The sequence below is a fragment of the Prunus avium genome, chromosome 7 (genome assembly GCF_965620075.1).
Source record: "Prunus avium chromosome 7, drPruAviu1.hap1.1, whole genome shotgun sequence".
Taxonomy (NCBI): domain Eukaryota; kingdom Viridiplantae; phylum Streptophyta; class Magnoliopsida; order Rosales; family Rosaceae; genus Prunus; species Prunus avium.
The window spans coordinates 19,315,919-19,330,953 of NC_142290.1; the positions used below are offsets into that span (position 1 = coordinate 19,315,919).

The following is a 15,035-nucleotide window of genomic DNA, read 5'->3' on the forward strand; positions in this document are numbered from 1 at the left end:
ATCGAGGTCGAGTCCAAAAGTCTAGGTATCCAGGCCCCCCCACCTCTCTTGTGCATATCTTAAATCGTGACGGTCTTCCCTGCCCTCCTCCAACCTCCACATAGAATGTGCTGTTCAAGATGGCCAAGACTCTCTGATTCTGGATTGTCGAACCACTCCCACACTGTGGGGCTCTTTCTTGTAGCAGCTTGTATGGGTCTATTGAGTTTTATTTGCTGTGCATGAACTTCTGTTTATGTCGCATGGCACTGCTTTTCCTCTCTTTGAGTTGTAATTTGTTGGGTTGCTCTCCTGTTAATGAAAGTTCTTATTGACCAAAAACGAAAAACAAAATTAGGAATTGAATTCCTGATTTTGGAGGAATTCAATTTTTGGATGGGAGGTGGTATTCTAATTCCTGGAGAACTAACCCATTAGGAATTCATCTTTTTTACCTATTATATCCTCACACAATTTTCAAAATTCCAAATTTGCCATCTACTTTAACCCAACGACAAGGACAATTTAGTAATTAATACCACTCCTACCCCAATTCCATATAATTTAGTAAACAACTTCAATAGAAATCCGAAATCTAATTCTCCTCAATCCAACTCCTCCTCAATTCAGTTCTTCCTAATCCAATTTCGAATTAGTAACCATGTCATCAGTGTAATGTTCAGGATTGGTATTGAGGAAGTTGCTTTACTGTCCTCAGTTGAGATTTGAAGCTTTATTCGCTTAGGAATTGAATTCCAAGTATGGATGATTCATGTGTTTACCTCAAATCAAGAAATTAAAAAGTAAGTGGGGCCCACACAAAATTAGAAATTGAATTCTTGATTTTAGAGAAATTCAATTATTGGGTGGATGTGGTATTCTAATTCCTAGATATCTAATCCATTAGGAATTCATATTTTTTACCCATTATATTCTCATATAATTTTTTAAATTCCAAATTTGTCATTTATTTTAACCAAACAACGAGGACATTTTAGTAATTAGCACCACTCTAACCCCAATTCCATATGATTTAGTAACAACTTCAGTAAGAATCTAGAATCTAACTCTCCTCAATCCATATAGTTTAGTAAACAACTTTAATAGGAATCCGAAATCTAATTCTCTTCAATCTAACTCCTCCTCAATTCAATTCCTCATAACCCGATTACGGATTAGTAAACATATCATCATTGATAAATTGTTGGGCAAATGTCAAAGTTTCTTTGCAAGGGATTTTTCACAGAGAGAGAGAGAGAGAGAAGAATTCATTCCACAACCTGTGTAATCTTTGGACTAAATAACCAATCTTTCTTGATGTGTTTATAATTTGAAAATTTAAGTGAACTATTTCTACACCAAATCAACTTGATTTTCAAATTGGGTGAATTAAGAGACACTTCAGTGAATTATCAAAAAAAATTTAATTCTTTAAATATAAAGAACTATTAGTTTATTATATTATCCTCATGAATAATTTTAATTTTAATTATTTTTCTTTTTTTGTAATTGTATTTTTAGACGTCCGTCTTAATACTTCTAAAAGAATACAATTATAAATAATAATAATAATAATAATAATAATATTAATATTAATAATAATAATAATTTTGTTAGTCATGCATGCTACGCGTGATTAAATAAAAGTTCCGCGCGTGAGAGGCCTTTTATTAATCATGCGTAGTCTTTCAAAGTTTTTTCATTTTTTTACTTTTTTTCTTTTGCAATCATTCTGCACAGGTGGACAAAAAAAATATATTTATGTTACCAATTTCATCCAATTATCATATAAAAATGGACTCGTTTATGAATTATAACTTTGGGGTTTTTTCTCTAACATTTTTATCCACTTGGAAAGGTCCCTGTTTGGTATCCTACTCAAAAAATTCTTTTTAAAAACATGAGTTTTCAAATAGTGATTTTAAGATATAAAACCTTGTTTGCTATTGAACTCCAAACTATTTTTAAGATCTACAAAATTTGAAATTAAAATTAAAAAAAATCAGAAATCCTAGATTCCCAAATTGAAATTAACAAAAGAAAAGGAGAGAGAGAGAGAGAGAGAGAGAGAGAGAGAGAGAGTGGAGAGAAAGAAAACTATAAAACCTCTTTCTTTTTCTTTTTTTAATAATGGGATATTTTTTAGTATTTTTTGGGTTTGAGTTTTTAAAAATAGGTCTATCAAACAAGTTTTTGTGGCTTTGCGGGTTTGAGTTTTTAAAAATAAGTCTATCAAACAAGTTTTTATGGCTTTGCACTTAAAATCTATTTTTGAGTTTATAAAATTAGATCCAAGTAAAATACCAAACATTTCCTAAATGTTCCATAGACTTTTGCTCAAACAATTACCATATAATAATAGAGTTTTATGAGGGGATACTTTTTTTTTTCCTTTAATCGAGTAAGAAATTAAGTTTTTTTTCCTTTTAATACTGAAAATGGAGTGTAAGTTGGAAAATTAAGTATAAAGATAAAGAAATAATATAAAAGTGAAGTAAAAAAGAAATTAATGTAGGGTAAGGATAGAATAGGAAAGAGAAAGAACAAAATTGATTAAAAAGTATTAAAAAGTAAAAGGGAGTGTAAGTGGAGAAAATGGGAGTGGGGAAATTAGCTCACTTTTATGAATAGTATTAATATTATGGATCCACATTCACAAGATTCTGCTCACAATTAGAGATAAACATACTGGAAAATTCACAAGCCAAATTTTGACTTTTCAAAATTAAATTCCATTGAAACTCGAGAGAAGAAGGCTGTAGAGTTCAATGGCTTCTTTTTAGCCCGTCATTAAGTGTTGAGATCTTTATGTGCCCAATTTCTCCGTCTCTTCTCCATCCCCTATATATTTGAAACACGAGCAAAAAGACACGAATGACTTAAAACTTCTGCTCTCTCTTGGAAACTGTTTCAACTTAATTTAACTATAATATTACTCTAATATTATCCAATTATATATGCGCGTTGGTTGGAATCTCCCAAAATCAATGCAAGGCTCTCAAGGCTTAGGTTGGACCTTTGAACATATTTGAATTAGCAATGCCTGGATAATCTTGAGAAACTTCACAGGATCGAGCAAACAAAAAAAAAACCATATAATGGGCATCATTTCCAGAGAATGATTTCATTTATCTATTTTTTGTTTTTGTTTTTGTTTCGACGGAGGTCTTGAGTTCAAATATAATCGGTTTATGGGCATCCGAACATTAGAATAACATTAACCAGTAGAAAGTCAGTTAACTTACCATCATCAAACTGTTAAACCAAATAATAATCCTCCTAGTGAAAACTACAAGCAAGTTTCAAATATATAGCTTGTTCTGTGAAGTTCCCATATTAAAGCATGCAAATGGAAGACTAGTGTGGTACATGAGAAAAGGCATGACAATGAAATACCTGTGTAGTTATAGCTTCAAATGTGACTTTACCTTAATTGGAACCACATACAACTTCAACAGGTGCAATTTCATCAAGCATAATCTTAGGCTTCAGTAGAGTCAATCTTTTGACTTTCTTTTTGAGATTATGCATCTGTTTTACTTCTGGTAATAACAGAAGATAAATTATTCACTCCAACATTTTACAATATACTGTATTTCAGTTCAAGAGAGGAGAGATAAAGAAAAGGAAAAGATAAAGTGATGGGGCTGTCAGACCCTGTTCGTTTCTATTTGACGTTATTTTTCCTCGGTTTTTATTACAGAATGTAGCTTGCTTACTTAGCCCTTGCGCTAAGGATCTAATCAGAGTTTCAATTGTGCAGAAACGGCTGATGTCAACTGCAAGCAAAGTCTTGTAAGGTCAATCAGCCCCTAAATGGATCAGCTTACAAATTTTGTTCCTGATGGCCCTCTCGTGAAAGAAGCTCTTCAGAGCTAAAAAGACTCAGGCAACAGAATAAACAGGAAGAAGGGTTGTGATAACTGGGTTCCAGAGATTGCACTCATAGAAGCCTTCTATCCACACAACCCAGATTACGATACACATGAATAACAGCAGGAAACATGCTGTAATCACAAGATTATGTAGATTCTTTTTATTCTATGGTTAGCTACAATATTCACTTGCAAGAAGGACAAGTTAAAACTGATGGTTGGGAAGTAAGAACAAGAATATGCAGATTCTCTTATTCTAGGTTTAACTACAATATAACCTTGCAAGCTGGACAGGTAAGTTAAAACTATGGCGGGGATGTAAGAAGGATGCGATAAATATGGATAGTATTAAACTATGAGGAACTATGGAATTCACTTCACGAATTTAGACACCAAGAACTCTGACTATCTCCAATACTTCGATATATGGAAAACAGGGACCATTTTTTTCACCATGCAGTTACAAGAATTTAAGGACAAAATCATCTTTTAATTTTTACAACAACCCTCCAGACAGTTTAATGTTTTTGAATTTTCATTTCAAGCTGAGCAATTATGTGACAAAGGATTAAATCTACTCATAATTAGTAATTACCATCAAACTTTCACTTTAAAAGGGGGTCTATACTATACCATTCTCTATCGTTTTCATCATATCTAATTTTAGTCACTGCATTACAAATTTACAAGGATAAAGAAAGAACTTAATGGGACTCCCACAACTTTGTCAACTTTGAGGATGCTGTCACATCAATTAATCCTTCCCCAAAATTTTCTATTTCACCTTCATCTAAATATTTGCAAATGTTTAACCAAAAAAATAAATTGAAACTGAGTGATCTTCCATTACCTCATGCTTTAGATTGGTGTTGTTTCAATAGTGAGAGACAATCCATAATAAAACTTATATCCCAGTAAATATGCAAACAACAAAGAAATGCTGAGTCCCTTATTTGATGCAACATGAAAGAATATATGAGCTATAAAGTGAACAGAGCACCAAGATATAAAGCCATATAAAATCAAAGGTCATGTAGCATTAAGATAACCTTCTAATAAAATCAGAATTGTTTCAACAGATCCCCTAATATCAGGGTTTAAATTGTCTACAAAGTCACAAAATGTACAACAAGTACAACTTACCTCTACATGAGACTAAACTAAGAGATGCAAAGGCATAACTCCACAAAGAAGAGATTTCTTGATAAGCCAAGAAATGCAGTAGCAAATATGTCAAGCACAGTTACCAACAGCATCCTTAGCTATCCAGAGAACTTACATAAGAAAGCACTTGCCAACATTATTTATCCTCATCTGCAAGCTCAGAATTAGTCGTTTGTCGCTTCTTCCACCCCTACTGGCAATACCAATGAGAAAACCCCCTCCCTCGAGCAAGAAGACTCCGAGTTGAATGAAAACCCAGTTGATTCGTCAATATAACATGGAGAAATGAACTTGTAAGAAACCCGGATCAATCCATTGCCATGATACCATTACGATTTTTTCCCAAAGAAGGGCTTGAATTGCTGTCGCTCTGAGTGACATCACTAGAGGGTGACAGGGGAGATATAGATTATATGCTACTACCAGCAATATAATTACACAAGTAGCAGTTCCAGAGAAAAGGCCACATAGAGACGCCCCCCTAATACTACTCAACTCCATAAATTACAGTGAAACAAACCCCGATGGTCACCAACACATAGTAACCTGAAATTTTGGATCTGGAAATGGAATTCACAGATCTCATTTGAAGCCCACTAGCAATCACCACCAACCAAGGTTACTAAGACCCACTAACACAACAAGGAAATCCAATAATTTAGATCCTGAATCAAACCTCTAACAAGTACAACCACACACCAATTTCACAAGACCCAGAAATTAAATGAACTCAAAAGCAAGATGAAAACAAAACTGATGACAATTACCCAAATTCAATCCTCCCCAGTTGGAAACAGAGTAAGAACTTTCCTGCCACCAGTTGCATTAGCTGATTCCAAGTCCTCTACATAGCTTCCTGGCACTGGATTATGCAGTGGCGCCCCCATCCTATGAACTGGCTGTGACGACTGCCTTGCCAAGAATGGATGCTCAAATTGGCCATTTGGTGGGGACCCAAAATGCCCCACCTGCCTGTGATACTGGGGATGGGCTGCCACCGCAGCTGCCGCAGCCGCAGCCATCTGCTGCTGCTGCTGCTGCTGGTGATGGTGCTGCTGCAGAGCCACCGGCACAAAGGGCATGAAATGCTCCGAATTGGGCCTTCCCCCGGGATGCGGGTGCAGGAAATGAGCCGGAACCGGCGAGCTTGCAAACAAATGATCAGTGGCGGGGTCCGCGGAGGCTGCCAATCCTCCTCCTCCACCACCGCCGCCGGCGCTGCCTCCGCCGGACAAGCCCTGCATACGCTTGAGATAGAGACGGTACTTCTGCAAATGGCTGGCAACATTCTCCCGGGTGAGGCCGTCCACACTCATGAGCTGCATTATGGTCTTGGGGACGGCGTTCTTGATCCCCAAGTGTGCCACGGCGTCCACAAAGCGCTTGTGGAGCTGCGGGGTCCACACGAGGCGGGGCCGCTTCAGCGTGCGGGCGGGCTCTTCCCCGCCCGCACCAGAACCCAGCTCGGCAGAATCGGCGAATTCTGCGGAGGAGTTGGGGTGGGTCGGGGTGGCGGGAGGCAAGGAGGAAGGAGGAGGAGGTGGAGGGGTATGTGGTGGCTGAGGAGGTTGTGGGGGTTGTTGGTTTTGGGGGCTACTTGGGTTGTTGGGGTTGTTGTTTCTGATGTCAAAGGCCAAGGCAAGATCAGGAGTGATTAGGGTTTGGGATAAGGGCATGAGCTCCTCAGGTGAAGGAAGCTCTTCTTCCCACCTGGAGAACCAATTGGACTCATCTTCCCTCATTATTATTTTCTTTTGATCTCTCTCTCTCTCTCTCCTCCTCCTCCTCACTCCTACAAACTCTTCTACAACACTCAGCTGCTTACCCACCAACCCAATTCCCACTATTTTGCTCTCCTAATTTCCTCCTCACACACTCATCATCCCACAGCTCAGCTCAGCTCAGCTCAGATTTGAGAATGAATAATTAACCACTTAAAAACCCCCAAAAAATAAAAAAAGAGACAGCTATTTGGTAGGGTGGATTCGGATTTGGAATTGGATTGAATTGTTGTGAGGTTGAGGGAGGGAGGGAGGGAGGTGAGGGGATGGATAGGTGAGGAGAGAGGTTCGAGGTGGATCTTGTTTCTTCTTTTCCGCTTTTCAGAAGGGGTTGATGGGGTACTGTTTCTTTGTTGTTGCTGATTTTTTTTGTTTTGTTTTTTTTCCTCTGTGATGATTTTTATGGGAGTTTTAAATTTATTTTTTTTATTTTTTTAAATTCCGGGATTTGGGGGTCTATCATACCATACTTGAGACCTGAGACTTGAGAGTGAGTGTTACAACAAGATCCATAGATTTTTCTTTATCATTTTTATTTTGTTTTCTGAATATTATATACGTTTTTATCTCCATGTCTTTTGTAGCGCGTGAGAAGCACGCTAGTGCGGAATCTGAGATTCCGACTCGGCGCGCACCTTCACCTGATGACACGTGATTGATACACGCTTTATGGGAGAGTGCAGGTTTATTCACTTCATTACAGCGAAGATTGTACGGGAGAAATGGGTTACTCTTTTGATTTAGGAAAGGAAGGGATTTATTAGAAGAGAAACAACTCACATGCAAAGTTTGGTCACTTTGTGGGATTTGCTTAGGAGTTGTTTGATAACATTTCTTTTTCATTTTTTTCATTTTCATTTTTTTTTTAAAATTGAAAACTGAAAACATATTTTGTAATAGATTTCATTTTCAGTTTTCTTAAAAAAAAAGTGAAATCTAGTTTTCAAAATCATCATTAAGAACTTGAAACGGTTTTCAGTTTTTATGTTTTATTTTATTTTTTTGTGATCCTTTTTCATTCCATAACTTTACATCACCACACATGAAATGCACTCCAATTACCAAAATTTAGTATTTAGGACCTCCTAACTTGGACTTGGCTACTCGATTCTTGCGTTCTACCACAGACCAAGTCCAAGCCTTGGGACTTTCAAATCCAAAATTCACCGAAATATAGTATGACCTCTTTGCAACATGCATTTTCATTCTATGATCTCAAATTCACAATTTGACCAAAAAAATTTAATTTCCAAGTTCCACATAAAATTGAAAATAGTTACCAAACAACTTTGTTTAATGAAAACTGAAATTAGTTACCAAACAAGTTATGAAAACTAAAAACTAAAATTTAAAAAAAAAACTGAAACGGTTATCAAACAAGCCCTTAAATTGTTGAAATTGATGAGAAAGAATGGCATATGTTTCTCTATGAAGATAACTTTCATTCATGTCCAAAGACAAGGCGATCGGTAAGCTACAAGGACATCAATGTGGTATCGGCCTATGAGATTTTGATGCTTAAGTTAGTTTAAGTATGAGGTGCAAATGTAATTTTGGTAGAGTATGAGTAGGATAAGTAAATCATACCTGTACCTGGAGGGCGAAGTTAGGAGGACTTATATTAGGGTAAAATTTTATACACTTCTATTACCTATTTTTCTAAAAACAAACATCCAAGTAAAATTTTATAAATTTAATCAGTTCATTTACATAACAAGCAAATATAATGCAAATAAGTAATTAATATAAACAAACACCTAACTAAACACATATTTTCAAACATCAAACAAATGTGTTTTTTTCTTTCTAAAAAAACAAATATGTGGGCGGACTATAAACGGGCTGGTGCGGCCCATCATGACCCATTTGACACATCTACTCTACTCACCTCACGTTCATCAATATCAATTGCTTGAGTAGATTGTAACTCACCATGATGATTGGGAGAAGCAATGATAAGATTTTGATAATTGAATTTAAAGTTAAAAAGAATAGTCAAATAGGAGCCGCATCTTTTGATGCTAGAACTAATGTTTTTATTTTTATTTTTTAGAATGCTATTTGTAGTGTATGGGCAAAAGAATACACATGATATACATATCGTCAATCTCTAAAAGTCAATTGCATCTAGGGTTATACGTCGGTTTAAAACCAATACAATTTTGCCTATCCAGTCCGATCCAATTGATATTGGATTGGATGATTGATTTTCATATTAGAAAAAAATACTCATAAAATATGAAACATATATCGTCAAGTTTAATATAATCAAACATTTTAATAGATGTAAGTGTAAAATATAAATAAAATGCTAGAGAAAATTATTTTGATTTTATAAAATATCAAACATAACTCCATCAAATTACTTAAATGCTCACAACTTTCTTAATGACAATTACCTAATGAGCAAAATGAGCATGAAACTAACTAGATTGGATTCGATTTGATTGGATCCCCACAATCAAATCTGTCATCCGATCCAATCATGTCGGTTTTGGAAATTAGGAATCCAATCCAATCTGCTAAATCATCGAAACCAATTAAAATTGAATTGAATTGGTCGGTTTGTATAGATTATAATTCCTTCCATGCACTTTGCATATCGCTAGCACAATTAACGTCTTCAACCCTCACAATGTCCCAAAAAAAAAATACATATTACAGAACGTTTTGTACAAAACCACGCTTATAAATGAATCTTAAAAACAGTGGTGATTATCACAAAATCATTGAATTGGCTACGTAACAATCATGGTCAAAATCAGTCAAGTGGATAACTCCGCAAGGTGGGTAGATTCCATCTTAAGAATGTGTTTCTTTAATCGCAATACTTGATCGCCCAAAGTGGCTAGTGGAGAGTACAAAATAGTATGTAATACACATCATTGACAAATTAAAGCTACCAAGTACATGAGTTAACATTCTTTTCGGGATTAAGAACTTTTAGTGACTGATTATTTGCATAAGTGACAATGTTTTATGATATGATGCAATCTTCATGACATCATCAAATGCAAAGGGTTCTTTTTAAATCTTATTATTTATTATATTTTTCATTATTTTTAACAAAAATAAGGATTTTGAAAACTCGAAATAGCATCTCTCTTTAATTTTTCTTTAACGTGACAAACTGAAAATGGTGTATAAGTTCCGTTAACATTTCTAACATTTTCACTGTCGTATTTGCTCAGACGCTTGAGCAACTATACAAAAATAACATAACACGAAAACGTTCCCAAACACTCCATGTTACAGCAAAAGTACTAAGGTGGACCCAAGGAGTAGTTTCCAACTAGTTTGTTCCAAACAGAAACCTGTGACTTGTGGCAAAAGGAGCTGAGGATGAAGTACATCTATTACAAGCATCCTTGGCCATATTTAGAGGCTCAAGCTAAATCGAGCCAACATATTCAATAAAGAGGCTCAAGCTCAACCGAGGACCTGAAATTGCTCAACTAAGCTTGCCTTTTCAAGCGACACACAACGCTAGCGAGCAAGTATGGAGTGAACTTCCAAATAAACTGCCAATAACAGAAAGATAAAAATGGCTCTCTGCATTTAATCATCTACTACTAAGTGAGAATCAAGACAACATCAATGCAAACATTAACTAGTATGCCTTTTCTTTTACTGAACTCGTTCTAGAGGGTGATTATATTTTTCACTTAAGAAAATCAATTTGGAAATCTACCTGTGCTTACAGTGCCAGAGCCATGCCCTGCTTAAATAAAAGGCCAACGACAAAGGTGAAAGAAGTAATAACAAATATCAGTTCATTTCAAAATTATATTCTCAATGCACCAAGTAGAAATGATTTGATGATAATCTACACCTAAGCATTTAAAACCACACGCAGCCACTATTAGAAACTGAAACAAGGTTGCTCCTACCCTGGCACTTTGGTTTTTCTCACTTCTACAAGACAGTTTTATTAAACTCCAAAAGACAAAGGAGGAGGTCTCTAATGTGTCTCAAAACTCTTTCAGAATGTTTAAGCATGGGAAGGAACCTTGCTCATGAAGCCATACCACTTGGCTGACTACTACCGACTTTGCCTTTACGGTTCCTGATAAGCTGGTGAGGAACAAACTTATTTTCCTTCTTAGTGAGCCGGAGGCGCTTAGTGATATAGAGAAAATTGTTAGCTCTCTGTCTGGCTATCTCCCCCTCCTCTTCAGGAGTAATCTCCCTCAGCGTCACCATCAATTGGTAGTTGTTTGGTCTCACTTTTGTTCCATTGTTGCTTTTACCATGGTAGTAAAGTCTGTTCTTGTGGAATCCCAAGAATCCCTTTCCAACAAATGCCCCAGCTGTAATAAGGAGAGAGTGCAGAATAATGAGGATTGAGTTTTTAAGAAAAAGAACACAAATAAATAAAGGAAACTTTACTCGACTTGCATTATTTACCAACAAGGAGACGTTCTGGATCCAACCCATGATTATATGTTGCATCTGCTCGGGCCGAGTGAAGAGCCTGCAAAACAGTACCTTATTACATAATGTTGACATTCCGTGGTTTCTAGATGAGCATAATCAAAGAATTGTGAACAAAATATCAAAACCAAAAATGATTTCAAATTCAACATACGGAATCATTCATATGATGGTAACTAATGCTTGCAGGAAACAAATATCAAAAAGATATATATAAAACACTTGATGGTACCACAAGAAGGTGAATCTCTCATATACAGTATTCCTGCCTTCTTACAAGTCATAACAATTCAAAAATCAGTTCCTGCGCTCCTTATTTATGCAATTGTTTTATAAAGTTGAACTTATACTAAGAAAGTGCAGAATGGCTCAATCACCTGATACACAGTTTTTACAGCTTGCTTGTCCGTCACTTGCAGTTGCAACAATGCATCTTCAACACGCATACCACGAACCAGTTTAGCAACCAAGTTGACCTTATTAGGGCTCTGCAAGCAGGGAGTGAGCAATTAATAAATGTATGCTGAGAAAAAAGGGGGAAGAAGTTGAAAACACCATCAAACATAGAACTTAAGCAGTCAGTTAGGTGATCACAGATCCTTTGATGCAAATGTGAAGATGAAATATCTAAGATATCCTTTCAATTGCTAGTATTATTAGCAGCCAACCACTTAAAAGCAAAAAACAGCAGACATAACTTTTAACAAAAAGGCATTGCTCCCCTGGGCACAAAGAATGCCCGCAAACTACCCTTTGCACTGCAGTCATTTCCCAAATACACCACACCCCACATAAATAACAGCACAAACAATAATACAGAAAGTAGCAGTTCTTCTAACTTGTTCAAACCCCCCTCAAATTTAGGCATCCTAAGGTAACTGAACCAGTCAACTGTGCTTTACACAGAAAGCAATAAGCATTCAAATTGGTATTGAGAGATTAGTGTATGTAACAAAAATCCGTTACAGTTCCTAGTCCAAAATAAAAGTTGATTAATGTGCATGAAAGGAACATTATAATCACAAAGCGCCTATAAAGTATAACCCACTTGAGAGAAGAAATGTTTAATGTCCAGATGGTTCAAAAATATTCCAGGAAAAAAAAAAAAAAAAAAAGCTTAGAATCTCTTGGAAACCTTTAAACGGATGCAAAGAGTGTCAAATATGGTACCATTTTTATGCCCTTTAAGGCAAATTGAACTTGTGAAGGTTTAGAGAGCGGTTTCTGGTCTTCATTCCTTTCACCATCTGATGCAGAGACAGGAGCCACCGTAGATTGAAGAGGTGATTCGACAGACGAATCTGCAAGCAAGTTCCTTGAACTGGAAATCCCCTTTGATAGCGAAAACAAAGACAAAAAAATGTGACAATTAAAACAGAAGTCGAAATTGAAAGAAAGAAGAAAAAAAATCCCCAAATCTTAAAATTAAGAAGTATTGTGATTACCAGGTGCTGAAAGCAGTGATAAAGAGGCCTTGCAATGGTTTGAGGAGATGGTCTCCAGAGTCTCTGAAAATGAGAAGAAGAAGAAGAAGAAAAGTTTGCAGCAGTTACTCGTTTACCAATATGACTGATTAGGGACTGTACATTCCTCTGCCAACCCACCATAGCTTCAACCCCTACTCTGAGGCACAACACGAACCCTTACTCTGAGCTTAGCAGAACACGATGCGGGATAGAAAACTAATCCTAAAAGGAGAAAACCCATTATGGAATAGAAGAAATACGTTCAGACCAAGTGACCGAACTCCCTATGAGTTGGGCTACATTAAAGATCCTATTCCAAAATGGATCTAGCTTAACTAAAGCCCAATGCCAAGCAAAGCCCTAGACTACAATTCCAGAAACAACTCGGCTTCAACTAAGCCCATAATCCAACATAAGGTGGAGCCTTGGAGCCTTAACCTGACACAAGATGGGACCCTATTAGGATAGTGGGCTTAGTCAGCCCAACATAGGTTGTCAACCAAAAAGAAGATTTACGATTTATGGATATCCTACTCTAAGACGAGAGGATTGAGCTTAGAACAAGACCCATCGATGGATAAGATCACATCCTCATGACTAGAGGTGTACACGTTAGGCCTCACTCAAGGTAGTAGGCGGAACCTAACTAGTCCAAACAAATTGGATCTTATTGTATGACAAAACCACATATTGGGCTTAAGTCGTAATCCTTATGGGCTCAGGTCGTATTGGATCCTAAGTCTCACACATCGGGCTTAATTCAAAGCCCTTCCCTATTTATTCTAAAGGTTCATCATAGGGCCCAGAAACACAACCTATAAGTAAATTTTCCTAAGGCGACCGAAAAAAAAGGTGAAAAAGAGTGGACTCAACATAGAACCCCAAGCAATCTAACAAGCACACGCAATCACACAAGACATGGTTGACCTATTGGAAAATTTTAAGCTCTCTAGTGTGGCTAAGTGTCTCCTTATAACTTTGGTAAGGCTTGGGGGAGGAAGCTCCCATTATGCCTCTCAAGATGGGCTATTTAAGGTGAACTGCCTTGGTCATCAGTGCGGTTGCTCCTCTTGACGTATATCATGGTCTAGAGTGGGCCATGGGTATTGGTCCGTGTGGTGGAGGAAACTGGTCACGGTCACAGCACATGCCAAGTGGGCCAGGCGCTCCAAACTAGAATTCGCTAGGTTATAGTGTAAGATCCCACATCAACCAACAGAAAGGGGGTGATGTGCCTTATATGTACATGCCCGCCTCCATCTAGCACGAGGCCTTTTGAGAGCTCACTAGCTTCGGAGTCATGAGAACTCCAAAATTAAGCGAGTTAGGGCTAGAGCAATCCCATGATGGGTGACCCACTGGGAAGTTGCTCGTGAGTTCCCAGAAACAAAGCCGTGAGGGCAAAGAGGGGGGCCCAAAGCAGACAATATCGTGGTATTGCGAAGACGATCTCGAGATGTAACAATTTGGCATCAGAGCCACTATGCCATGTGATGCGAGTGTGCCGACGAGGACGTCGGGCCCCTAAGGGGGTGGATTGTAAGATCTTACAACGACCAACGGAGAGGGGGTGATGTGTCTTATATGTACATGCCCGCCTCCATCTAGCACGAGGCATTTTGGAAGCTCACTGGCTTTAGAGTTATGGGGACTCGGAAGTTAAGCGAGTTGGGGCTAGAGCAATCCCAGGATGGGTGACCCACTGGGAAGTTGCTCGTGAGTTCCCAGAAACAAAGTCGTGAGGGCAAAGAGGGGGGCCCAAAGCGGACAATATCGTGCTACGGTGGAGCCGATCTCGGGATGTGACATATAGGGCGAAAAAAGTGCAAGTGTATGTAGGTCAAGCTCATTGAATTGGGTATTTGTCTGGAAATAGCCATGGACGCATTGGAGTCTTTTCTATCCCCAGTAAAGTCACCAATGTAGGCACCCACACTTTCATCAATGATGTGGAGAGTTGAAAGGTTCAATGAAGTCGATAGGTGATCCTTCGAAAGAATAAGTACAATGAGAACCCTATCACAGGCCCACTAAGGTTATGTGACCAACCTTTTTGTTATTTCCTTTCTAGAGAATTATCAGGAATGTTTGGGGATTGCTGCCACATGTCATCCAATCATTTAGGGTTTCTTTTGACGACTATAAATATGTAATTAAGCCAATTGTAATGGCATGATGAATGATAGCCGTAGTGACAGGACTCGACCCAAATTCCACTTTGGAATTTGCGCTGAACCCTATGCATGTCCGACACCTGGCAGGTGCCAGGCACATTTGACCAAATTACCCTTCTAACTAAAATTCAAAACTTCTTTAGGGTTTAACTTCTGCCGAAA

The 15,035-nt window shown here is 37.6% G+C and overlaps 2 protein-coding genes across 2 annotated transcripts; both read right to left on the minus strand.

The window, feature by feature from the left end:
• Nucleotides 1–4,871: 4,871 nt before the first annotated feature.
• Nucleotides 4,872–7,180, minus strand: LOC110752186 (transcription factor MYBC1). The gene has a single exon (XM_021952787.2). It carries the CDS (start codon nt 6,758–6,760, stop codon nt 5,792–5,794), a length of 969 nt encoding a protein of 322 aa, XP_021808479.1. The 5' UTR covers nt 6,761–7,180; the 3' UTR covers nt 4,872–5,791.
• Nucleotides 7,181–10,546: 3,366 nt separating this feature from the next.
• On the minus strand, nt 10,547–12,927 carry LOC110752192 (uncharacterized). The gene is made up of 5 exons (XM_021952790.2): nt 12,679–12,927; nt 12,404–12,565; nt 11,611–11,721; nt 11,207–11,273; nt 10,547–11,109 (listed from the first exon to the last, which is right to left on the minus strand). Exons 1-5 carry the CDS (start codon nt 12,838–12,840, stop codon nt 10,814–10,816), a joined length of 798 nt encoding a protein of 265 aa, XP_021808482.1. The 5' UTR covers nt 12,841–12,927; the 3' UTR covers nt 10,547–10,813.
• Nucleotides 12,928–15,035: the final 2,108 nt, after the last annotated feature.

What these genes read in the sequence shown, in the direction of transcription:
- LOC110752192 (XM_021952790.2), bottom strand. Translation starts at nt 12,840, where the DNA reads ATGGTGGGTTGGCAGAGGAATGTACAGTCCCTAATCAGTCATATTGGT. An exon ending in CTGTAAAAACTGTGTATCAG is followed by an intron (nt 11,274 to 11,610) that starts GTGATTGAGCCA and finishes ACTGTTTTGCAG; the next exon opens with GCTCTTCACTCGGCCCGAGC. An exon ending in TCCAGAACGTCTCCTTGTTG is followed by an intron (nt 11,110 to 11,206) that starts GTAAATAATGCA and finishes TCCTTATTACAG; the next exon opens with CTGGGGCATTTGTTGGAAAG.
- LOC110752186 (XM_021952787.2), bottom strand. Translation starts at nt 6,760, where the DNA reads ATGAGGGAAGATGAGTCCAATTGGTTCTCCAGGTGGGAAGAAGAGCTT.